Raw genomic sequence first — 25,929 nt, forward strand, 5'->3', positions numbered from 1 at the left:
TATGACTACTCTTAGTATCTGCGAGCTTCTTTTGCTTTTTGCAGCAGCATTAGATCTACCTTCAGTAGTAGTGAGTATTTTGCTTCCTACACAAATACACAAATACTCATGTTAATTGGAGTCTTAGTCAGAATCAATCATTCCCCGCAATAAGAAAATAATATCTGCTGTTAATCCTACTAAAATTCTCTCTTGCCACAAATGTATGAGACGGGCAAAGGCGTTGGAAGTCCGAATGCATCGCTTATTTTGGCAGTCTTAAAGGTTTCAATCGGTACCCCATGACCGGGGTTAAAATGGGAACCACGGCTTTTCTTGTCTGATAGTCCAACCGGCAAATAATGGATGCATCCTTTCCAGCTGCCCAACAGCCCACGTTACGAGCGCACAAGGCGGAGACGGTTGATGGGAGTATGAAGGGTCCCAACTGCGTTACGTTTTGACCTGAAGAAAGAAGAGGATCCAATCAAGCGAGAGCGTGTGGAGGACACCAAAAAATATAAAAAAGAAAGCCACCAAACGGATGGTCCTGGCATGGTTAATGCAACGTTCCATCGAACAGCTTGGGTCGTCCCATGCATGTAAGTAAGTCATTGACTCGAAATGACGGAATGGAATCTTTGATTTGGAGCGAGAAGGGGTAGGTTTGGTTGTGTACGTTCAACTTTCTTTCTAGACAATTGTATCAATGCATAGCAATCACTCCCAACAGAGGGGGGAGAGAGAGAGAGAGAGCGCTCTTCATTCCAATTTGGAAATATGACCTACCTAGTAGAAATGGTTATTAGAGGGATCAGTCCAACCACGAAGCAAAACTTATAAAAACATGTGTATCGTTTTTTTTTTTAATCCATCTTTGTGGATGCTACTTTACAGTTGAATTGGTTCACCAGCTCTACAATGAATTTGATCCAACTAAAAATTTCATATCCAGTCGTAGCTCTCTCTTTTCATGGATTCCAACAATATTGCTAGTCAAAGAAATGATAAATCCTGATTGCCCATATAAATTATACAACTAGGCTCTGGTGGTGGTACGTAGCTAAGTGCATGGCACTACTTGCAGGAGCGGTTTAATGCATTTAGGGGCTAAGACGAACTTACTAAGAGGAGCTTTTTTTTTTTTTCCGTTTTGTCTTTCAGGCTTTTCTAGCAGTGGGTCAGCCTAAGGTGAATTCACTAAGGAAGTCTTTTTCCTTTCTATTTTGTCTTTAATGTCTTTTCCATGATAGGCCTTTTTTGGGCCGGAGCCTTGGACGACCATCTCAGTTACCTAAGAGTTGGATCGGCTCTGACTGCTTGCTTCGTCGTTCTTGGGCATTACCAACAACGCCGCCAATCTAAACAAATGAGTTGGTCTAGGCCGATACTCACTCTTAGATGGCCTGCAAGCAAAGATTAGAGTGCATTAAAATGTATTAGGATAAGAAAATACAATTACATGCATGATGGGTTAAGATAATTAACATAAGGGCGCGTGCCATGAGGAAAGGACCAGCAGAGAGTTCCAAAAAGGCTGTACGCCTGTGGACTCGCACATGAGGGAGGCTGGGAGAAAAGAGAGCGAGCGGAAGGCTAATGAATGCAACATACGATGTTCATAAAAAAACTATAATGAGAAAGGAAATGTGTGCATTGGGGGAGGGATAGAGAGGTGACATTAGAGCGGAAACTGGGTGCGGTCTCCCCGATCTGCGGCCCTCCATCTCTAAATTATAAAAGATGCTTACAGTACAGCCCTTACTCCCACAAGAGGAGAGCTAATGACAGCAATCTTCCCTTCTTCAATTAACTATGATATGGGTTTCTCCTTTTGGGACTTTGACCGGGTCCTTTACAAGTGCCGACAAAAGACTGAGAAAGGACACCACATTTGTGAGGGACCCAGCTCAAAGCCAGAAAATAAGCTGATCCTTTATAGCCGATTGATGATGAGCCCGTCTCCCTTCCTCTTCTAACTCTTCTACCCTTCCCTCGCTCTACTTCGTCTTCTGCCACACTTTAATGCTGAAGTAAATAAAACAGGAGCCAAACAGGTTGTGCTTATTGGATGGCCATCTCAGAGTCAGCAACTTATTATTCAAGAAAGGCACCTCACCAAGGTGAAAATAACTTGCGAGTCCTCGCAAGTTACTTTTACTCTTGTTTTGATGTAATATTATTCCTGAAGTAATTAAAGTTGATAACTTGAACCAAGTTTAACAACCACTAATCTACTAAATCATATATATATATATATATATATATATATATTATTTGGTTGAGAAGCCATGAGTTAAGCAGTCATGGACTGGGGTTGGGCTATAAGGACAAAAATGCAAAGTACACTAATCTAAAAAGGAGGAAAGAAGGACAAAAGAGATAGGTAAAATTAGAGAAGTGGCATGAGTTGGTTGTAGTGGTTATTTCACCTCCTCCCCAGAACAAATTTACCCAGGTTAATTAGCTAAAATGGCATTGATTGGGTAAAATTATCATTTCAAAAAATGATAGTGTTTGGCTGGATATCTAAATAATCATGGCTTAATAATGAGTTGTGCAACATCAAAATGCAGCATGTCATTGTATTATGATGGTTAGTGCGACAATCTTTTTAATCTTAAATAATAATCATTACTCGATTACTATCTTATTGCACAACAATTATTACTTATTAACAATAAAAACATCTGATATCCGGCTGTTTTACTACATTCAAGTGATATCCGGTTCTCTGTGTCATCACTGGGTATAGAAAATTCTCACAAAGACTAGATACATTAATTTAAAAAAAAGAATCCAGCAAACCATTTTATGTGGTAAGTATATTGGTAGGTGAACCACTCTCTATTTAGGAGATAGTTTTAATTAACAACAAATGTGAGACACCGACATGAAACTGTTGCACAATACGTTTTTTTTTATTTTTCTGTCAAAAAAATAAAAAAAACCTAGAGAGCAAGCAAAGGGAACTACGTAGCAAAGGACCTGAGGCCCGTTCACGCCCACAAATTTTTTTTTTCCGAAAATTTATCAACGGAAAGGTACTTATTTCTGCTTGACCAAAAACATGCCATGGAGAGGCTCGATTAGCTGCCACAAGTACAACAGCAAGCAGACTTCTTTTATAAGGCTACGTGTCAAGCCTTAGCCCGCTCTGATTCCATTGGCGGACACGTATTCGTACATCTGATGGTACAGCTGATCGGCGGGTACCTTCCATGGAAGGAGCTCGAGAAGCCGAGAAGAGGCAGGCGTGGGTGCGGTGGTCCTGCACCGGCGCACGTGAGTGGCACGTTCTTTGAGGCGAGACCAGACACGGCGCTGGCTTTGGCCTCCGCCGCGACAGCAACGCATCACTGTCGCCATTCCATCCCCCGCGCTGACCACCTCCTTTTCCGCTCCCAAGGTACATTGGAAATCGATACGACTCTTGGATTTGCTTTCTAAAATCAAAATATGAATCCAATCTCACCAGGCCTCCAACTTCTTCGTGGTACAAGTGAACTTGGTACTTGTAGCATGGGGATCCATAAAGCGTCAGGAATATTATTGGGCCCATGCAAAGCTCTTTAATGGGCCTCATGTCTTCCAAAAATTGAATGGTATTTAAATAAAAAGTGATGGCAAGTTCGTTAGAGCTGGAGATCTCAACAGATATAGCCTTCTAGCTCCTCTCTTGTTGTTGAGCAAACAAGTGTTAGCTCAGCTGATTGATACCTTTCTCATTGCCTGAGAGGTTTTAGGTTTAAATACGAGTGGTGGTGACCACCATCGTTTTTTTTTTTTAAAAAAAAAAGATATTTTAGGCTGCTGTCCGTCATAAGTTGTAACTCTATAGTTTTATAATCATTTCAATAAGTTTTTTTTTATAAGACAATCTAATATATTGAATGTTGTGGACTTATCAAAGGAGTACCAAACTGATCTAGGATTTCTCCCACCTTGTACTCTATCTTGATGGGTTCGGCCATACAAATTGCTAACCTCTGGGCCAGTTTCCAGCCGAGCCCATGCATAAACCCTTGGGTTTCGGTCCATGGTGAGACTTTGCAATGCCTTGGCCCATGGCCCCATGCTGACTAAACCTTCTTCACAGTCGCAGTTAAGGACGCTGTGAGCTTAGTTGATCCAAAAGTTCCAAGTCCAAAATCATCAGTGCCAATAAATGACTCCAACAAGAAGGGACTTGCCATCTAACTTGAGAAAATTCATGTTACTCCCTACACTTAAATATTCCAAACAATTCCAGAGCCTTGGCATGATACTCTTTGAATTGAGAATTCCTTTTTGAGCGGGTTCATGGCTTCTAGCATCCTCAGATTCACCAGCTCACAAAAACTAACAGGTTAGGTTTCAAGAAGATATTCACCAACTGCAATGTGTTCAAAAAATTAAAAGTTAAAATTCTTACCAAGACCCCTCAGGAGTAAAAAAGTATATATATACTGTAAAGAAAAGGACAAAGGAATAAGACCAAGCAGTGGTGACTGGGTATAGAACTGTCAACTGACAAGCAAAGTTCCCGTCAACTATAATGTGGGCCAAACTTGAGCTTAAATTAAATTTGAAACTAGCTAATTATGACCAGATCCATATATGGCTCTCCGACCCAATTGCTATCCTCACTGGCATGTAACAAGAAGGTTAACTTCCAAAAAGCAGATCCAGTGCCCCTATAAAACTTCCATAAAATTTCATTAGCCCTAAAAAGAGCTTCTCAGTTCTCACATAGGATCCTTCGTTGGCCGCTACGAGTCTATGACCAACCGGTTCCGTTAAACCAACCCAAAATGACATGACCTACCCTTCCCACCAGCCAAATAGTCCGCCGATCTGCAGGGGCATACTTGTCAAAAGAAAACCTCGTGTCGTGTTCGAGAAGCCAGTCGTTGAATCAGGGAACGATCGCTGCTAGACTTCCGACCACCCCGACTGCGCCACTTCACTCCTATTTCAAATCCCACTCGCCCGCACCCAATTCGGAAGCGAAGCTTCCTTGCCCCCATCCCCTCGCCACCACCGCCTCCGCTCTCTCTTCTTGATTTCGGAGAAAGGGGAAGAAAATTACAAACGATAGATAAAGAGAAAGGGATAGGGCACAGAAAGAGAAAGAAAGATGATGCAAATTCTTCGATTCCGAGGGGGCTCGGCCGCCTCCTCGTCCTCGTCGCCAGCCAAGGGCCGGGATGCGCCTCCGATATCCGATACCCGGAACCCTAGCCCTGTCCCTAGCCGTAGCCCGGGTACTTCTTCTTCTCCTGTTTCTTCCATCACCCCGGGATCCGTGGGCCCGGCGAGGCCGCTGCGGCTGGTGTACTGCGACGAGAAGGGCAAGTTTCGGATGGATCCCGAGGCCGTCGCCACCCTCCATCTCGTCAAAGGCCCCATCGGCATCGTCTCCGTCTGTGGCCGCGCTCGCCAGGGCAAGAGCTTCATCCTCAACCAGGTTGCATCCTCCTCCCCTTCTTTCTCCACCTTTCTTCCTATTTGTGTTATTTTCTTGATTCTAGGGTTGTTCTTGTTCTTCTTTTTATCTAAATTATGGTTAATGTTGTTGTTGGGATGGCTCTATTTTAATCTGACGGGAGATTTAGGTAAGAATTTGCAGTTTCTATGAAAAATAATAATTTTGAGCCCTTTTCTCGAAAAGTTAGGGTTTTGCGAGTTCAAGTTACTTTTTGTCGTTGGGTTCAGTGCAGCATTTTTTTTCTCATGTATGCTATTTTCCTTTCTTGAGGATGAAATTCGAACTACTTAGCAGGCCCTCTAATGACCGACCAATGTCATGGAAGATAGAATCCTTTGATTATTTTGGAACAGACCAAGACAACTCGGCACAGCCTTCACCCTTCCATGTTCATGATCATCTAGTAGCAATCTTGGAAGCTAGTAACTCTTATCTTGGGCCAAGCCCTTGGAAGTTTTAACACAATTTCTCTCAAAGAATGAGGTTTAACCCATTACGGGCCACAGGAAAAAAAAGAAAAAGACTCTGGCCAATCAAAGGAGATCTCTAAAACCCTTTCTTAGCCATTGGATTCTTCTGTTTATTGTGCACTTGTATGCACAAGTCAACATGCACTTGGGATGCATGGGCATAGCTAGATATGTAAGTGTATCAAAAGCAATTGGCACACCAAATTACACTGCTTTTTCTATAACTATTATGCACAAGTCACAAGATGCTAAAACTTGGGATGGATGGGCATAGCCAGGTATGTAAGTGCATCAAAAGCAATTGGCACACCAAATTACACTACTTTTTCTATAACTATTATGCACGAGTCACAAGATGCTAAAACTTGGGATGCATGGGCATGGCTAGATATGTAAGCGTATCGAAAGCAATTGGCACACCAAATTACACTACTTTTTCTATAACTATGAAATATTTGTGGAGTAGTTGTTAGACTTCCTTTTGTGAAAAAAAAAACACTATATATGTATAACTTTTTTTTTTTTTACTTGGGATTATTTTTATCATGAACCCATATTCTTCCTGTTTGAATGATCTAAAGGTCCTCGCTAGCATCCATGATGTCTCTTAGGGGACCTTGCTGCATGATGTCTCCGACATCATAGCTTCTTTGATTTCCAAAATTCAATGTGAGTTTAAAGTAAGAAGAACATCATGAGTTAATTAATATTCTATAGAAAATTGTGAAATTATGGATTGAGTGACTTAGTTCTTATCATTTGTCTTATGTAGCCTGATGATTTTGCATTGTTACCTTACATGATTCATATATCAAGCTTTCAAATCCTTAGAAGATGAATTTAAGAAGTACAGTTGGAAGAGCTTTGGACTGTCCTCAATAGAAAATATGCTACTTGTAATAGTTGAACATGGATTTAGAAACAGAAAACGGGGTATATGATTGTACTTTCAGATAGCCTACTTAAGTTACAGACCACACAAGTTGATATGCAATGATATCAGCCACTGTGGTCAATGCAAATAGGTGCTTATGAACTACCGACAAAGCATGTACCAGAGGATTTGTTGTGGATTGGTACTTACATCGGACAAAATAAAACTTGTTTGGTGCTAAAAGATCTTAAGAGAAAACAAATCTATATATGGGAAGGTGAATGTTTTAGTCTAGAGTTATGGCAAAAGGTTACACTTAAGTTATGGTAGTAGGTCACAAGTAAAACTTGTTCGTTGTCATGATGATGTCTATTGACCATATGACAAGGTGTGGCAAGTCAAGGTAAAATAATATCTTTTAGTGGATTATTGGATGATGACTTCTATATATGCCGGGCAAGGAAATTCAGTGAGTGAATGATGTCCATGCTCACCACATCGATCTCTGACATGTGGCAAGCCTCTTGGAGATGCATGAAGAGGTTTGACCAAGTGGTTGGTGATTTTTGCTTCAGGCAAGATCTTGAGGATACTTTTGTCTGCACTTTACAGGAGGGTAGGAGATAATGTTGCTATAATCATGTTTAAGTAAGTTGATTGAAACTTTGCCTATATGGAATGAGACAACCTGTAGAAATAGTCTAGCTATAATTTGCTGATCCAGTTATCAAGAAATTTGTCGTAAGAGGGTGATTTGGTTCTGTCCTTAAAATCTTGGAGCAGAAATGAGATTCAATGAGAGTGTGATGAGTTTTATTTTGTTCACAGTTAGAAATAACATAAAGAATGGAAACATGGGAGGGAGTTCCCTTCCTCCTTTCCTCAGCCGATATACCATATGGATATGGTATAATTATTAAATGGAGCATGACATCTGTACCGTTGTAACGATAATCGTGCTTTAATTTGGTGCAAGGAATGAAGGTGCTACAAAATATTGAAGATGTCCAAAGGAAATATTATGTTGTCTATTATCTCATTGATGGGAAGAACATAAATGTCATTCTAGCTGAAAAGAAAAGGTAATCTTTGCCTTTTATATATTGAACACTTAGAAGGCACTGATGACCGTTATAGTCAACTCAGAATTTTTGTCATCATACTTGTTGCCAGACTAGGTTATTGCTGTCACTAGCCAATAAAGTAGGCTGCTGATTAGATTAGATACTTACTTTACTCATACAAAACTATTTCTAAACCTAGATTCAAACTCCTGGCTTTCAAAAATTCTATATTAAGACATAAAAAACCTTGCTAATATCCCTCACCAAAATAAATGGAATAAATGTGTAAAAATGTATAATCAATATTGTAGAGTATGCCTATGCAACTCTTCTTGACATCATGCTCTCCCACCCTTAGTCACGGCCAAATCTTCTCTTTATTAACTAGGAATACCTTTTAACTTGACACCAGAACTGTGGATGTCTGCTTGGCTGTCTCTTAGGTATTCAGTATTACCAGAAATTTCTTTACACATATTTCTCCTTTCCATGTCTATCTCAGTTATTATGTGTTCTATTATTATCATCTGATTCTTTCTAGACCCTTATTTGATTGATATATCAAATTTCTCTATCTGGATTTTTTCTCATCCTGTTATCTACTTGCCAACTATAAAATCAATTCGACAAATATATATTTCGCATTAGCTTGTTATGCTTGGGAATTATTGTCTTTAACCAACATTTACATCTGTTATATGTCATAGCTGTTAGGTAGGAGCAGTGGATTTCAGGTGGCTTCCACTCACCGACCATGCACTAAGGGGCTTTGGATGTGGAGTGCCCCAATAAAGCGAACTGCTCTTGATGGAAGTGAATACAATCTTTTGTTGCTGGATAGTGAAGGAATTGATGCCTATGATCAAACGGTTAGAATTGATTCTTTTTAGTATTATCCAGTAGATGATTACACTTGGTCTTGGATTATGTATATGTAATTAGATGTTGTTTCCACACATGGGCTCTGCAAATATCTTATTCATTCCAAGATGACACATCATTTTGTGTTTCCTTCCAGTAAATTCTCCTTACATTTGATATGTGGATATTTAATTTGTAATATTGGTGCATGTCAGCCTTTTGAACACACAAGTGTTTGGAACACGACTGCTGGATGTTTATGCTGTCACTGTAGCTTAATGTTTTAAGGCTGCTGCTTTTGTTGTTGGTCGATGTCTTGAACCTACACTGAAATGGCATCATTTTCTTGACTTTCTCACTTCTATCAGCATTCAGCACGTGTGCATGCACACACTGATACACATAAATATGCATTTTCTGTATGTATATGTAGTAAGTGTATATATAGGTAGTAAGAAGTTACTAACACTAACTATATATTAATTCTAACTCAATAAAAGATTAATAATCAATATTTATTTGAAAATTAAATACTGTCTGGATATCTATAGATAATCCATCAAGATGAGTTCTCATTCTAATAAGGCATCAACCTATATTGACCTGTCCGACACCCAGCAATGAGGCTGGTGCATGATATGCATATTGCCTTGGTGGTAACTTTTTCAGCACCATATGTCTGATGTTTCAGGTTAAAGTACCCAATGGATATTATCTTCGATTAATTCTTTGTTTTATAACATGGTGGTTGAATTTTTGCAGTACTGTTGTGGGATTCTTCTTTTTTTATGATAGTGATTTTGGTCTCATTGACTTCATTTAAGTTTTCCACTCTCTTTGACAGGGAACTTACAGCACCCAGATATTTTCCCTTGCTGTTCTGTTATCAAGCATGTTTATTTATAACCAGGTAAAGATTTACTTATGTGAAAAAGATTCAAGTGGGACCCAATTGGCTTAACTGAAGCTGGAGGTCTTTTTACTTATTTCAATTCTTTTCTACTTCATGATGAAGCAATTAGGTTAGTTTTCCAACCAGGTGTTTAGTAATTACTTGCTTATCTGCTTTTTGATTTTCTTGATTTCTTCAGATGGGTGGTATAGATGAAGCTGCACTTGATCGTCTTTCTCTGGTTACAGAAATGACTAAGCATATTCGTGTTAGGGCGACTGGAGGAAGGTCTGCAACAGCTGAGCTTGGGCAATTTTCACCAGTCTTTATCTGGCTGCTGAGGGTAATTGTATTTGATGTTTATCGTATTAAGCTGACAGTTTCCATACTTGTTGATAATCAGTTTATTTGACAGCTTGCATGATTGTTTTCCTGTCCAATAAATGATGCATATTGTTGTTTTGTGACTTGTAGGACTTCTACTTAGATTTGGTTGAGGATAACAGAAGAATTACTCCACGTGATTACCTAGAGTTAGCTTTGAGACCCATGCAAGGTGGAGGGAAAGATTTATCTGCGAGGAATGAGGTATCATGCGTGTGTCATTTTACATTCACTAAAATGTGTTGGGTTAGGCGAAATGATAGCCTGCCATTGGGTGCAGTTCTATATGCTGTTCCATTCACTGTTTTCTTTTTGGAGTTGGTATGCTGATTCATTCAATAAACACCATTTAATAGATTCGGGAGTCCATTCGATCTCTTTTCCCTGATAGGGAATGTTTCACACTTGTGCGGCCATTGAATGATGAAAACGATCTCCAACGCCTTGATCAAATCCCCGTGAGTCTTATCCTTTGTTTTGCTTATGTTTCATTTTATGTTCTCTGTAGATTGCCTGTCTCCAACCTCTATCATATTTTTGCTCTCTGCTCATTGTGCAGCTAAACAGATTAAGGCCAGAATTTAGATCAGGTTTGGATGCATTGACAAAGTTTGTTCTCGAGCGAACTAGACCTAAACAAATAGGGTCTACTGTTATGACTGGTCCAATTGTTGCTGGTGTCACACAGTCATTCTTGGATGCCATCAACAATGGAGCCGTGCCTACAATATCCTCCTCATGGCAGGTTTGTGCAACTGTTAGGGTTTTACTTTTGCTGTTTTCTGCTCTTTTTATGGCTCTTGTCATTATGTAATTCTATTTATATCAAATTGGTCAAGGGGAATGGTGTACTGCTATGCTTATTTTCTTTTTCCTTTTTTCTTTTTTTTGGGGGGGTTGGGGGAAGGGGGGCATGGATGCTTTGATTCTTTGCCTGTTTGATTCTAAAACAAGAGTATAACTGTTCCTAAGCACATCTATTATTGCATATCTTGTTAACTGAATCCTGATGCTTTCATATAAGTAATTAAGCATAAGATTACGTAGGATTGTTCTTGAAGCAGCTAGGAGGTAACAATAGGATCAAAACAATAGGATTGGCCTGAAGCATCAATATGACCTAAGGTTCGCTGTCTCGGTACCAAACAGGCGAACACCGTACTGGTGTCACACTAATATAGTGTCAGTACGGTACAGATTTTTTTTAGCGCATCGAGTGTCAGTATGCCACCCATACCGAGTACCGGTATTGAACCGGTATGGTCGTACTGTACGGTTTGGGCCGGTACGGCATACTATGATATAACCTCAAGTGATCTTCTTAGCAATTATTAGATCATTCCAAGAATATATTTATGTTGAAAGGTCTACATTGACTTAGGTGGAGGCAGCCCCCTGAGCACTTCATGTAAGTCCTTATGGCTTGAAAATGCAGCTGGGCCGCATAATAGGCAGCTGGACAACTGTATAAACTTCGGTTTCCACATAAGGGGGCAGGCATATGCAAGTCAGTTCGGGCTGGTTGGGTCATAGGTTCATTGTCTGTGGGTCTGGCTGTTTGTGATGTCAGTGCAGGTTGTAAAGCCCCTTGGGCTTTACTTCGAAGGTTCAGAGACAATCTTGATTGAGATCAAGCACCAGAAAGGAGGACCACGGCCTGGTTGATGGTGGGTGGTTTTCAACGACACAAGGAGGTGGTGCCAGACAGCAGGAGATGGCTGTGTTTTTACTCCTGGCCTCAGTTTCTTCCTTTACTCCTCTACCTCATTTCCTGTCTCCTCTTTTCCTCTTCTTGATCTCCTCTCCTTCCTTTACCTCAATTTTTGTATCTCATGCTTAATATTTTGTTTTCCCTTCTTTCTTATCAGTCTGGCACCTGTCTAGCACCTAGGCACTATGCAATCTTTCAGCTGCTTGTGAACTGTGGCCAAGAACCTTGTTTGCGACAGGTTGACTAGCATCAACTATTAGAACTTTTAGTTTGAAAAAATAAAAAGGAAATGGGGAAGTAAGAAGTTATTAAATGTATTGTTTGTAAATTAACAGTTTGCCCCCACATGTTAACCTTTTGAACTCATAAAGAAATAAACTTGTCCACAATCTTACATAAACTGCCAACACTTGTGCAATTGCCATCTTATAGATCCAAGTACAATCCATCAATTTTCGGTAAGAGATGGCCCAGAAGACCAATATGCAAGTTGAGAAGCCTGCCTTATTGGAAGAATTGTGGGGTTTGTTACAAGGATTGAAGAGCTAAAATTTTCATTGTCATTTGTTACTAATTATTAAGATAAGCATCTGGGCTACTATTTCCTTTGTGATTTGGAAGAAAAATGAAACCAAAAAAAGTTCTGTATGCTGCTATATGATTTCTAGGAGAGAGAGAAAGATTCCCTAACATGGCTCATTTCTCACCAAAGCAACAATTCAACGACTCTATGAACCAATTTGCCGAGCAAGGGTTCTTGGTTGTGTTTCCCCAGCGGCCACCCAGTGGCAATGGAAAATGAATTCAGGTGGGCTCGGTGCAATTTGCATTTTATTGTTAAGAGAGAGCTTCTCATTCTCTTATAGAAGCCTGCGTCATGCGGGTAAGCTGCAGGGAGCACTGAGCAATGGGGATGAAGGCGACTCTGCCCATGGGTTGAATTGTTTAGTTTTGGCTGACTATGATGTGCAACATTGTTAGTCTCTTCCTCACTAGGCATCCCTCTGAAAGTGGCTTCCATCCTAAACTTTTATAGTTGTAGTTAACTTGTTGATTACATTTAATTCAAGCAAAGTTTTATCATGTACTTAGATATTGTACTATTGTTGAAATTCATTTTGCTGTTATCTACCCTTGACACACTTTGTTTCTCAAAAAAGTAAATGTTCTAACCCATATTGCTACTTATACCACTTGAGCATTCATCCATGATGAGGAGTCAGCTTTTTCTCAGCAATTAACTCGCCATTTATTCTTTAAAAAACAAGTAACAAACCCCTTTGATACACTTCTTCTTTGACAAATTTAAATATGAAATTTGTAGGTTTCCAATTGACACACAAGAGGTAAATTTGACATTCTTTAGCATCATCTTTTTATATATATATAAATTAGCAAAACGATAATTGTAATTTTGTCAATTATTTGGTGTTTACCTTTTTAATGTAGCGCAGCAAATGTCATTTGGTATCTAGATTGTGCTTCTATTAGGCTGTAGCTTGCGAAGTTACTTATAATACATAGAGTAGTATATTGCTAGGTCGACCATCTTCCCCATCAATCTAGCAGCTCTTATTTAAGTACATTGCCTATAGCTTCGGCCTTAGACTTCACTTTTCACACCAATCCACATGCATGCTGTTGGATTATTCTGGATAATTCTCATTGTTTCATGATATTTCTTTAGTCAATTGAGTGGCTTCATTTTTTGGCTAAAGTCTAGTTAATTGTTGTTTGTCTTGTTTAATTTTTTAACATTGGCTCCAAACTGTGTCTGCATAATAAAACCATTGGTGTCAAGCCTGGATTTTAAGTTTTTTTTTGGCTGTAACATCTTGTTGATGCATGATGGCTATTATCCACCAAACAGGCTGCAAATTTGCCACTTAGAATGGGTGCAAACTCCAGTATGTCACTGCTCATTACTGAGGAAATTGTTTATCTCTTATGGATAAGTTTCAACCAGTATATGAGAATAAAAGTAAGTGAACTTAATGGATGATTGAGGAAGATATATAACACACATAAAAGAAAGCACTTCACCAATCTTTGAGATGGAGCATGGAAACAAGCGAACTTGGAATTCAGGTGTTAAGTGCTCGTACCTTTTTTTTTTTTTGAACTCAACTTAATGTACCAATTTTTGAGATAAGCATGGAAACTAGTAAACTTGGAATTGGGATGTGAAGTGGTTGTACCTTGTTTTAACTTTTGAAGTTAATATATAGCGGAGTGAAGATGGTTTGCATGCAAGTTTTGTGAACACTGTGAGATGAGTTTTTGTAACCCTTCCAACTTCAAGAGGAAACAAAGTATCGATGGTAATATTGGCAATATACTCAATTGAACAATCTTTTGGTGGTGTTAGTGTGTTTTCTTAGTTATAGTGCTATTAGGGTGTTTTTTTAGTTACAGTGCTATCTCTTTTCCTAGGCAGATGACTTAAGGTCATAATGTGATGATCTTTCTAAAATGAAGGGAAGGTATTTCCTATTGTAGTTGTTTTAATATATAATTAAAAAAACTCCCAGGTTTTTTACTTGCTGTAGGATGTAGTTCTAAGGATGTTCGATTTGACATCATATCATTTTTCTGCCCTTTCCTTGTATATATGGTTGCACAAATCTTGCACATTGCAAACTATCACAATATGGTTGCACAAATCTTGCACATTGCAAACTATCACTGCATGATAAATTTTCAAGCAGTTTGTCAAAAATTCTTTCATGCTAGTATAATTTGAAGATGCCAACATTAATGCATATGTGTGCAAGCATGTACGCTTGTGTTCATGCATACCCACATAACATATATAAACATATATATTGTATATATGTTTGTATATGTATGTATATTTATGTATGCATGTATCTATGTATGTACATATCGATGTCAATAGCCATCACCAAAATTTTTCATTTTAGCCCCTATGGAAGGACTTGTGAACCATCTTTTCGGTATAAAGTTTGTTGTTTCCTTAATCAAAAAGGTAGACATGCTTTTTGATGTTAATCCATTCATGAAGCTCTCATAGTTTTGGGAGAGAAGGCTATATCAATGCTTTGCATATGAGAACTATACTGGCTACCCCTTCTCCTTCTGTTTTTTGAGGAAATTCTAGTTTTAAGTGCAAAAAGTGAGCATGAGTGAGTTATTTAATCTGATATGGTAGTAGCTTATATGGCAACATTTGTGCCCTTAGTTTCATTGTCTTATATATTTTATTGTGTTTATGATGTTAAAGTTGTGCTTCTCAACGAGGCAGACCTGGTATCCAAAATGGGAAACTAATAGGTAATCAAATGATATGAGCATAGATCCACCGCATTATTTGAAGTGTATCTATTTGATATCTTGCAGTGTGTCGAAGAAGCGGAATGTCGTAGGGCATATGATTCTGCTGTTGAGGTTTACATGTCATCTTTTGATCGCACAAAGCCAGCTGAGGAGGTAAAGTTACATCAATACCAGATAGGCATTGAACTTGCTGGTGGACATGAGTCATTACTAACTTATATGGTTTAGGCTTTCTTAAGAGAAGCGCATGAAGATGCTGTTCAAAAATCACTGGCTGTATTTAAGGAAACTGCCGTGGGATCTGGCTCAGCACGTATGAACTATGAAAAGCTACTTCACAACTTCTTCAGAAAGGCATATGAAGTAAGGGTCAACTCTGTTCTTTGGCCATCATAATAAACCGTTTCATCTGTTCACTTCCTTCATTTACTGCAAACAAACTATGATGGAAATTTATCTCTACTGAGATCCTTGCAGTATGGTCTTGTTGACATCTGTCGCCTACCAACTTAATTCTGTAACTCGAGCAAGAATAAAATGGCAAGTGTCCTCTTTATGGTCTCACTTTGTTGGCACATCTGCGGAACTACTTCTGTAATCTGTGTGTTTCAAGATCTGAGGAACAATGGGCTTAACATTTTTAGCTTAACCTTGATTGCGATCCCAAAATTGCATGGATTTCTGGTTTAGGTGAAGCACATGTCGGAATCTTTTATTTTTACCTGAAAACATATTCCAGCTATATTATATCAGCACATTTTGCTCCATCTACTATGAGCATTTCATGCTTGTGATCAAGATTTTAAATACCGATATTGAATCCCATATTATTGTTTCATTAGAACAGTACAGCATCGGTGCAGTACCGGTGCTGATAGTATGTGCTGTAACTGACAACTTCCAGAAAATGGAAAAAACCATCGGTGCCAATTGGCATGGTCAGTATGGCACCCTGCCAATGTGCACCAGTACACATTGATACGTCTAGTATGTACGGATGCAGCTGTTTCGACATCCCGGCACCTGTAATGGTGCCAGTTTCCTGCTGGAACCTTACGGTACTGGTCATACCATCCCTGTACCATCCCATTCTGTTGGTTTTTTGAAACCATACTTGTGATGATATAATCTGCAAGGCTATGCTACTGAAATTTCACACTTTCTGCAAGCTGTCTTTTTTATCTAACTTTGAAGTTTGAGTCATATTGTTTACTTTAATGTTGTATAAAATTTCTAGTGTTTCCCTGAATTATAGAATACTTTGTTCATCAAACTTATTCATCTCCATGTGTAATGTTTTTTCACATTCTTCTACCTTGTCATAACTAGTGTGTTTCATCTTTCTTGCATTGCTCTGTGTAATTCTGATAGATATTCTCTCTTTGATGTAGGAGAAAAGCTCAATTCAACTCTCCACAGTTGAAACGCTTAAATTGTTGACAATTTGTAATCTTTCATGTTTAGATGCTTAAAGAACCAGAGTGTATTAAATGCTTCCGCATATATTAGGTTCTCTTGGGGGCTGTTGGTCATCTTGGGCTTGTTTTATTTCCAGTTTTTTTGATAGCCCACATCTTTTTCCCCTTCTTTTTGACTATTATATATACAGCTCAGTCTATCAAATAACCTTCTTTGATGCCCAACTTGGCGACTTAAACTATGGTCCAGTTGGTGAGACAAGCCCAGCGTTTTGTTTCATCCTATAGCAGGATCTTATGACCATATTTATCTGTGTTTTGAGTCTTGACCGCAGTAGTTAGAGGTGGCTGCTATTGTAACCATTGATGCTTCGGAATAATTTCTTGATGCGCTGCATAGACACACACAGTATATACACAAACCCAGCAGACCACACACATAACATGCTTGCATCCATCCACTTTCATATACACAGAGAACACAAACAGTCATAAAGGTGATCCTTTTCTGTGCATTGGCACACCGTAACAAGGTGTACATAAGGTGTGCTTTTTGAGCACCTTGATGAAGTTATCTTTGCCTTGTGGAAGGTAAGGCACCGAAGTTGCGCCTTGGGCGAACCTTGCTGCATGCCTTTGACAGCACTAATCTTTGTTGGTTGATTGATTCTGCAATGATAATAATCTAATATTCTCTTAAACCTGTCTGATACACTGTAGTTTAATAAATGAATAAAGGATGAAAAAAATAATGGAATAAGCTGCATAGCTGAACCTTATTTCTGCAGAATTTAATTGGGAACCACATGCTCTGGTCAGGCAGTGCAAGTTGATTCTACTTGGTTATGCACTGAAAGCTGCCAATAATATAGATTTGGGTTTTTGTTAGAATTCCAAGGTAATTCCCATGATGTCACTGACTTAAGCACCTATCTTTATTTCTAATTCTATTGGACTAGCCATAGTCCAACTAGAACTTAAGCTAATAAACACCAGAACCTGTTATTGTTTCTGAAAGACAGCCATCCAGATATCTGCAGGAACCCCTCAAATTAGTAGGTACAACTTTTGCTTTGTGTCTCAATGGCTAGATTATCCAACTTACTGAAAACTTTGCCAATTAGTCTTACGAATTTTCGCCAAAACCTATTTTCAGTGGTGTTCCTTGACTTCTTACAATAACATGCTTTTGTGTACTTTTCAGGTATTTTCAAATAATTAACTTAATTTTATTTTCCTATTATCATATTTAAAAATTATTTATTTGTTTTTTTTGAAATAAACGTTTTCCCAACTCTCCTGAGCTTTTGTGGAATTACAATTTTTGCTATTTGGCAAATTAACCTCAAATTCCAACTTTGTGTGGTGTACATGAAATGAAATGTATATTTTACATGTCTATTGTTACTTGGGGGGATAGTCTCTGTATTGCTGAGAGGTAAGCTCATAATTGTGTATATATGGGGCTGTTAACTGTTTTTGTAATGGATACTGAGTAATCTCTATAGCTTTGTCTCATGTTGTCTTATTTGTTCAAATAGTGTTTGAACTAGATGCAGCTATATTGAGATCTGAACTTTCTTAGTTGCTTCATGCAAAAATAAAGTTTATTAGGGTTTTGTAATTTACTGAAGATCATTGTGAATATTTTTGGTGTACTTCCAATTTTTTATTTAAATGTCTTTGTATGATTTCAATCCTTTTGCTGGTGCAAGTCCATCAAGTTAGCTTAATATAACCTGGGTAACCCTTGAGTATGTATCAGTAAGAGTATCATGCTTCCTATCATCCATCAATTTCTTTGTTCAATATTACTATTTTTTTGTTTCATGCAGCAACTTCTATTCTTGCTGTTCTTATCTGTCCTTTTTCTGGTATTTCTTGTACATTTGTGAGACAGAGGCACATACAAATTGGTAAGATGTGCATCTGTCTATATGTAGCTATGTATGTTTTGGGATAAGCTTGAAACTCAAATTTTTTAGTTGGCCTGCTCTCTCCCTTCTGCTTCCCTAAATTGACATTAATGCGCGCTATATGGTCTCTTGCCTATTTGCCCATTTCTGCAAGTCAGCATTTTTTTCATCTCTTCACCTCCCAAAAAATTGACCACCATTCAGCTGCCTCCAATGACCACCTTTTTTTGACACCTACAAGCATTGTTCTTCATAGAATTAAGCTTACCACTATTGATGTCATTGCCTCCCAAGATATGTCACCTGGAAAAGAAAAGCATAACTGTTTGATTTCTGAACTTGTATCGATGATATTGATGCCCTCCTTTTCTTGTCTTTAGGACGACCATAAATGCTACTCATGCTATGGGAACATAACAGAACACTCATCTAGTCCTTGTGAATCATGAGCAGACTGATTCTCTTATGCTGATGTTATGTGATTCTCTAATTCAAGGAGTATATCAGATCAACTTTGATGGAGTGAGATCAACCTTAAAAGCTTAAATCATGTCATGAGAAATCTAGGGGTTTGCTGGTCATTAGATATGATATTAGTATCAGTATTTACTTTCTTGCCTTTAGCTCTGGCAACAACCATGTGGAAGCTCAAAGCTATGGAGATCAATGTGGAGTATGAAGAGACTAGGAAGACTAAGAGACAAACTGAATGGAGGGCACTGACTTTGATATCACACTGTTCCTAAATTAATTGGTCCCACCAATCTTTGAATTAATCAGAACCATAGCTGGCTGCCAGATGGTTCTAAAGAAGAATCGGAGTGCTACTACAAGTTTTCCTAAGGTCAACTAGGTTACTGATTGGTCATCAGGGTTTGTAACACTCATTTTTTTTCCTTGGTACTGGTGTCATCTGTTTCTGACTACAAGGTCATATCCATATAAATGATCAAGTTTTGCTTCTAGGGATTTTTGTTGTATATTTCTCATTGTTGTTTGGATGCTGATGCAGGGCTACAAAAGGAATGCCTTTTTGGAGGCTGATTTGCAATGTTCGAACACCATACAGAGCATGGAAAAGAAGCTACGAGCAGCTTGTCATGTTCCAAATGTGAAACTTGATAGTGTGATTCAGGTACGAACAGTTTTATTGTGGCAGCACGCATCTGGTTGTATATGCATGTGCCTATATGTGCATATTATTCACATAAGTAGTTATAACAAAGCTGCAGCATAGAATAAGCGTTCTTGTTATCATAGGACATTACAGGACATTACACTATAATTATTAAGGAATAATGTGCAATGTTTTCAGTTTAGGTAGTTATAGATAGGGGTTGGGTTGATCTGGTACACCCTCTACTAAAACATGGTATGCTGTTGGCATGATACACCCTGAACTGGCTGGTATAGGAAGATACTGCAAACACTAATAATATGTGTTAAATAGGATGCTGCAAAACCCATTTCTTTTGATCCTGAGATTTCTAGTACCTTGTTCTGTAGAAATTTCCTTTTACATTTTCTCTCAAATGCATTTGGCTTTAATCATATGCATAACGATCAAGCCTTACCCAGCTATTTTGGCTCTATTTTGTACATCCTTTTTCACTAGTCTTTCCTGTTAAAAAACTTGTAAATATTTACATGAACTTTTGCAAGCCTTTTCTTAAATATTCAACCCATGGTATCCCTCCTCTTCCGTAAGCCTCAAACACTTTCTAGATCTCTCTTCCTTGGTGTCTTTTTCTTTGTTTCATATGTTTGTACCATCTGTCAGTTCACTGATACTTTCTATTGAGGTAGTCATATAATTGCTCTAAATATTTCATCAGTTGCCTTTTTTTACGAAAAATAACTTTTAATGTTGGCCTTCATGGCATAAGTTATTCTTAAAATTATAATATTTTCATCAGCACTGTACCATCACCCCTACCTATCCAGCTATAGATTTTTGGACATGCACATCCAAGAATTGAACCCAGAAACTTTTCTTGCTAAGCAAAGGGGTGTGACCACTAGGACCAGCCCCAATTCACCAGCTTACAGTTTAGCTGCTTGAAGGTTAACGTGAGCTAGAAATATTTTCATTTTCATCAAAGGCTGATAGAAATACTTATCCAATCATTTGAACTCATTATATCATAATCATATGGTCTATGTTCATTCTTTTTAGCAAATTTGCTATTCTGGTGGGGATCTGGTGAATGATGTCATCTTTTACACGGCTACAGCTTAAATGCTTTTATTATAGAAAAATGTTATAATAAAGAACAAAATGTTAATTGAATGCCTATATTTCAAATTTATAAACTTCTTGCAAATCATAGATGGAAACAGCCTGTCTGCTACCATTCAACATCAGAGAAACCAGCATCCCCAGCTTTGGGGCAGCTGATGGTTGTCTCATTCTTCAACCAAAAATGTTTTCTGGAGAGCTGATGTTTTGATTCCGATAAAAGATACTAGATTGGGTAAAAAGTTATTTTTTTAAGCAAGAAAAATGCAGTTGGTGATCATGTTCCACCGCAAACAAAGAAATGCAGCATTTAAGAGAAGTCATGTTTATGAAACTTGTTCTAGTATTTTGTCTTATTCATGGCTGTGAGTTTCATTCTGTTTGGTGAACATCCTTAATTAGGAAACGTATATTTGGTGTTTGACCTATTAGTCAGGTGCATTACCCATTATTTTATCATCAAACCAAGTGGATTAGATTATATGACACCAGTTGTTGTAGCATGGGAAGGATTTTATCAAATGCAAATAGCTGTAGGAGGTGAGTTGCGGGGCTGATTCAATAATGGATAACCAGATATCAATGAATGCCCATTAGATATTTTACCTAGGTTGGTGATGATTTGTCAATTTTTGTGCTGGTCACCCATGGATGTCTCTGCATTTCCTAGAAACTTCATCCAACCTCTTTTTACGATATTACCACGTCAGGTTTGACATAGCTTATTGTGTGTTACATGGTACCATGTAGGCCAATGTTTGGAAATATGAAGACATTTGGATGAAAATTTGTGAGCATTAAGGCGTTAAATTATGGGTTGTTTATGGGTGCTGTCTTGTGAGTGTGATTAGATACAATAAGAGTAAAACTTCCAATTAATCTCAGTATTTTTCAGCTACAAATATCTTTCTTCTTAATATCTCCATGCCTTTTCATTCAAATATTTTAGACACAACTACTCTGTTGAATCATGTGACTAAAAACTTGATGTCTGTTTTATGTTATAGTTTAGGTGTATTAGTGAATTCTTTGACTCAATGCAACACTAATTTGGTGACTGTCATCATGTGTCCAATACCATAAGCACATGTGGACACCTGCACCTGACTGCTTCATTCTCTTTAGTGTCCACTTTGGAGTTAAATATACATCACTCTTGGCTTTTTAGTCATGCAATTAGTCCCAAGCTCCACATGATCAAAATTGCTGGCTTTATTGATGGATGGTTGCATCATCCAAGTGTCTAATGAATTATGTTGTGTGATTGAAAGATTATGATATAGCATTATCTTTGCAGGTTCTGGAAGATCTGCTTTCTGAGTTCGAGTCATCTTCTCATGGTCCAGGCAAATGGAAAATGTTGGCTGCCTTTTTACGACAGTGGTATGTCTCTGCCTTTTTGTTTCACAATTATGTTGGCTGAATGAAGTTAATGTTGATTGGGAAAGATGACACAATTGTATTTGCATGTCCAACTTTTAAACCTGACACTGATCTGATGGTTCCATAGTTTTAATTTCATACATTTGCATTGCTAGATGGCTCATAAACTTTGGGTTTCCCAAGTTTTAATTAATCTTATAAGCTCTTGATAATTTTATTGAACTTTTAAGTTTTATAAGCTTTTATTGTTATTCTAATTGTGTTTTGTAGTTTGGAGGGGCCCATACTGGACCTCTTTAAAAAGCAATTAGATCAAACTGAATCTGAACGGAGTGCTCTCACATTGAAATGCCGGTCAAATGAAGACAAACTGGGGCTGCTTAAGAAGCAGCTTGAGGCAAATGAAAAGCATAGAGCTGAATATTTGAAGCGATATGAGGAAGCTATCAGTGATAAGCAAAAATTTTCTGAGGAGTACAACAGTCGTATTGCAAATTTGCTGAGCAAATGCAGCACATTGGAGGAGCGTTGTATGAGTATCGAAAAAGCTCTTGATCTTGCAAGACAGGAATCCACTGATTGGAAAATTAAGTATGACGAAAGCAGTTTAGAGCTGAAGGCCGAGGAAGATAGGTTTAAAGCTAAATTTTCAGCTCTGGAGTCAAGGTTAAGTGCTGCTGAAGGAAGACTGGCTGCTGCTCGTGAACAGGCAGAATCTGCTCAGGAAGAGGCATCAGAGTGGAAGCGGAAGTATGCTGTTGCTGCTGGAGAAGCCAAAACAGCCTTGGAGAGAGCAGCATTAGTGCAGGAGCGCACTAATAAAAAAGCACAAGAAAGGGAAGATGCAGTAAGGGCAGAATTCTCTGCCCAGTTGGTGGAAAAGGTCGGTCATTGTTTCTTCGCCTTTCATCCATCCTACATATTACGTTCAATCCTTATATATTGCTGTTGATGATAGGGAGAGGAAATCAAGAACTTAAATGCAAAGCTTGATTCTTCTGAGAACCATGCAAGTACTTTGGTTTCACGCCTGGAGGTAAAATTTAGATCTTCAGAGAACTTTTGTGTGTTCTTTCATTTTTCTTTTAAATGAAATCCGTGTTTCTTTTATGACATGCAAGTATATGATGATGATTGCAATTTCATCCAATTTTATCTATAGGCTGCTCAGACAAAGCTGGAGAATCACGAGTTGGAAACTTTGGCCCTGAAGGATGAAGTAAAGAAGTTAAATTCAAACTTAGATTCTGTGAAAGCTAAAGTTCAGCCCTATGAGAGGGAAGCCAAAATACTGGAACAAGAAAAGAACCATCTCCAAGAAAGGTACATTGCTGAGTGCAAGAAATTTGATGATGCAGAAGAGAGGCTCAAGGTCGCTGAAAGGGATGCAAAGAGAGCTACTGAGTTGGCTGATACTGCTCGGGCAGAAGTAGTTGCTGCTCAGAAGGAGAAGAGTGAAATGCAGCACTTGGCAATGGAAAGACTAGCAATAATTGAAAGAGTTGAACGGCAAGTTGATAGAATGGAGCAAGAGAAAGTGAAGCTGATGGATGAAGTAGAGAGGTTGCGTCAATCTGAAATGGATGCCGTGTCCAAGGTTACACTACTTGAGAGGAGAGTTGGTGAGAGAGAGAGAGAGATTGAGGATCTATTGAGTCGGAGCAATGAACAAAGGTCCAACACAGTCCAAGTCCTTGAGAGTCTTCTGGCAACAGAACGTTCAGCTCGAACTGAGGCCAACAGCAGAGCAGAGGCCTTGTCCTTGCAGCTACAAGCTACTCAAGGCAGACTAGATGCACTCCATCAGGAACTGACATCTGTTCGTCTAAATGAGACCGCACTTGATAGTAAGCTTAGGACTGCTTCTCATGGGAAACGGTTAAGAGTAGATAATTATCCGGGCACAGGATCTGTCCAAGATATGGAGGTTGATGAGGGGTTGGTGAGGGGTAGAAAGAGATCCAAGAGTACTACAAGCCCCTTAAAGAATACTCAGACAGAAGATGGTGGTTCTGTTTATAAAGGAGAAGAAATTGAAACCCGGAGCCAGGAACGTCAAGAAACTGAATCCGATGACCATACAAAGTTCACAATTCTGAAACTGAAGCAGGAGCTCACCAAGCATGGGTTTGGTGGACAACTGCTGCAGCTGAGGAATCCTAACAAAAAGGAGATTGTTGCTCTTTATGAGAAGCATGTCCTTCAAAAGTAGCTATTTATCATGTAACCATCTGGCGACTTACGAGAGCATAAAAGCTGTGCATGGTTTGTTCACAGGGTGTGGAATCATCTAAACTTGCGCAAATTGCTCCATATACAGATGTTCTGTAATTACAGAGCCTTCTATATTTTAAGGTAAGTGCCATTTTCATGTTTTTAATGCAATTATGTCATCATTGGGTTCATATTGACTTTCACACTGTTGATTGATGGTTCATTTTTGTTTAAGCAACTGTACAGAAGTATGCTTGTGTATTCTCCCAGTTGGTTTCTGTGCATCCGAAAGGGAATAGTCTGTTGGTTTTAGTACATATTTTTTCCATCTATGGCCATGTTAAAATTTCAGCTAGTCCGGTTTGATACATGGAACAATGACATGATCCGTGTAAAAAGAGGGTGCATTGTCAGGGGAGAGAAGATTCACCTTTGAAATGAGATTTATAACAGCTTTCTCGCTCCCATGAGTGAAAGTCTTGGTGCAGCGACACCCTAGTCACTAAATGTTCTGCTGTATTAGCACCATGTGATAATCTCGCTAGTCACTCCTTTAAATAGTTTGATTTGAGCTTAAATGATGAGATTCTTTGGCCCTGCATTCCTCATGTTGTATTATATTTTTAGTGATCCATAGAATTATTATAAATTTATGGAGCATTTAGTGGTGCTCAACCAATGGATATGCTATTCTTCCTTCAACTGAAGGTGGATCCTTGGCTTCTTTGGCTAATAATCAGTGGCCTGGTTAATCATGCCATCTTTCAGGCTTATAATTACTTCTAATCATCTGCTTGTTTGATCAACAATTAAGTATATACTTAGTAGCAGCTGTTTGGTGAGGTTCCTCCTAATTCACCTCACCAAATCAGCCAAATCACGAAGGCCAAGGCGGAGCAAGAGCAAGGCTCATGTCCGCCCAAAGGTCTTCTTTCATTCCTTGGGGCACAACCGAGGTTCGGCCATCCTTGGCAAGCAAGGGCCGAGTCATTGGCAACACCGACCGGGCACAGCAGCGGCGCGCCCAAGGCCGCAGACCTTTGGCTGGGGCGCCACTGCAACCGAGGCATCCGACAGGCCACAAGGACCAAACACAAGGCAAAGCCATTGGCCGGGAGGGCCAAGCCAAAATTCCAGCCGCGCGCAAGGATTGGACGCCCCGGGTCCAAGCCATTGCGCGCGCACACCAGCAAGCCAACAATATCCGGACGGGCACAGGCGCGGCCAAGGCAAGCCCAGCACAGGCCAAGGCACGCGCAAGCCACAGAGGGCCAACCGACAGCAACGGGGCGCGCGCCAAGGCACAGCAGGCGCGCGGGCTAGAGGGAACCAACGGGCGGCAACCGCCCAGGCGCGCCCAAGGAGCACCGTGCGCACGGGCCCTTGGCGCCAAAGACCGCCGCGCGCACAGGCCTGGAGCAACGGCCGGCAACCGCCAGCGCGCGCGGGCCCTTGGCGCCCAAGACCGGCGCGCGCACGCGCCAGTGGCAACGGCAGGCAACCGCTGGCACGCGCAGGCGCGTGGCCGCCAGCGCCAGCGCGCGCGCGTGCCATGCGCCGCAGACAGCAACCGCCCGAGCGCGCCAACCACCAACCGACCGAGTCCATGCGCGCGCGGGAACCAACATCCAGCAACCGGCGGGCGACCGAGCGCCCAGACGGCCAGCGGCCAGGCGCCCAGCGCCCAGACGCCCAGCGACCGAGCGCCCAGCGGCAGAGCGCCCAACGACGGAACGCCCAGCGCCCAGACCGACAGA

The 25,929-nt window shown here is 39.7% G+C and overlaps 1 protein-coding gene across 3 annotated transcripts; it reads left to right on the forward strand.

Annotated features, from left to right (window-relative positions):
* Positions 1–4,883: 4,883 nt before the first annotated feature.
* LOC103702467 (guanylate-binding protein 2-like) lies at positions 4,884–24,639 on the forward strand. Of its 3 annotated transcripts, none has more exons than XR_603313.3 (15): positions 4,884–5,428; positions 8,565–8,726; positions 9,563–9,628; positions 9,810–9,953; positions 10,085–10,198; positions 10,351–10,452; positions 10,554–10,739; positions 15,066–15,155; positions 15,231–15,365; positions 19,349–19,471; positions 21,873–21,958; positions 22,229–22,841; positions 22,917–22,994; positions 23,121–24,313; positions 24,419–24,639. XR_603313.3 is itself a non-coding variant. In XM_008784906.3 (14 exons), exons 1-14 carry the CDS (start codon positions 5,099–5,101, stop codon positions 24,168–24,170), a joined length of 3,279 nt encoding a protein of 1,092 aa, XP_008783128.1. In that variant the 5' UTR covers positions 4,884–5,098; the 3' UTR covers positions 24,171–24,363. The 3 variants fall into 3 exon arrangements, 1 of the variants encoding a protein (XP_008783128.1); XR_003384752.2 differs by having other exon boundaries at positions 24,408–24,527; XM_008784906.3 differs by lacking the exon at positions 24,419–24,639 and having other exon boundaries at positions 23,121–24,363.
* The last annotated feature ends 1,290 nt before the right edge of the window (positions 24,640–25,929 follow it).

Source organism: Phoenix dactylifera, chromosome 8, assembly GCF_009389715.1.
Source record: "Phoenix dactylifera cultivar Barhee BC4 chromosome 8, palm_55x_up_171113_PBpolish2nd_filt_p, whole genome shotgun sequence".
Taxonomy (NCBI): domain Eukaryota; kingdom Viridiplantae; phylum Streptophyta; class Magnoliopsida; order Arecales; family Arecaceae; genus Phoenix; species Phoenix dactylifera.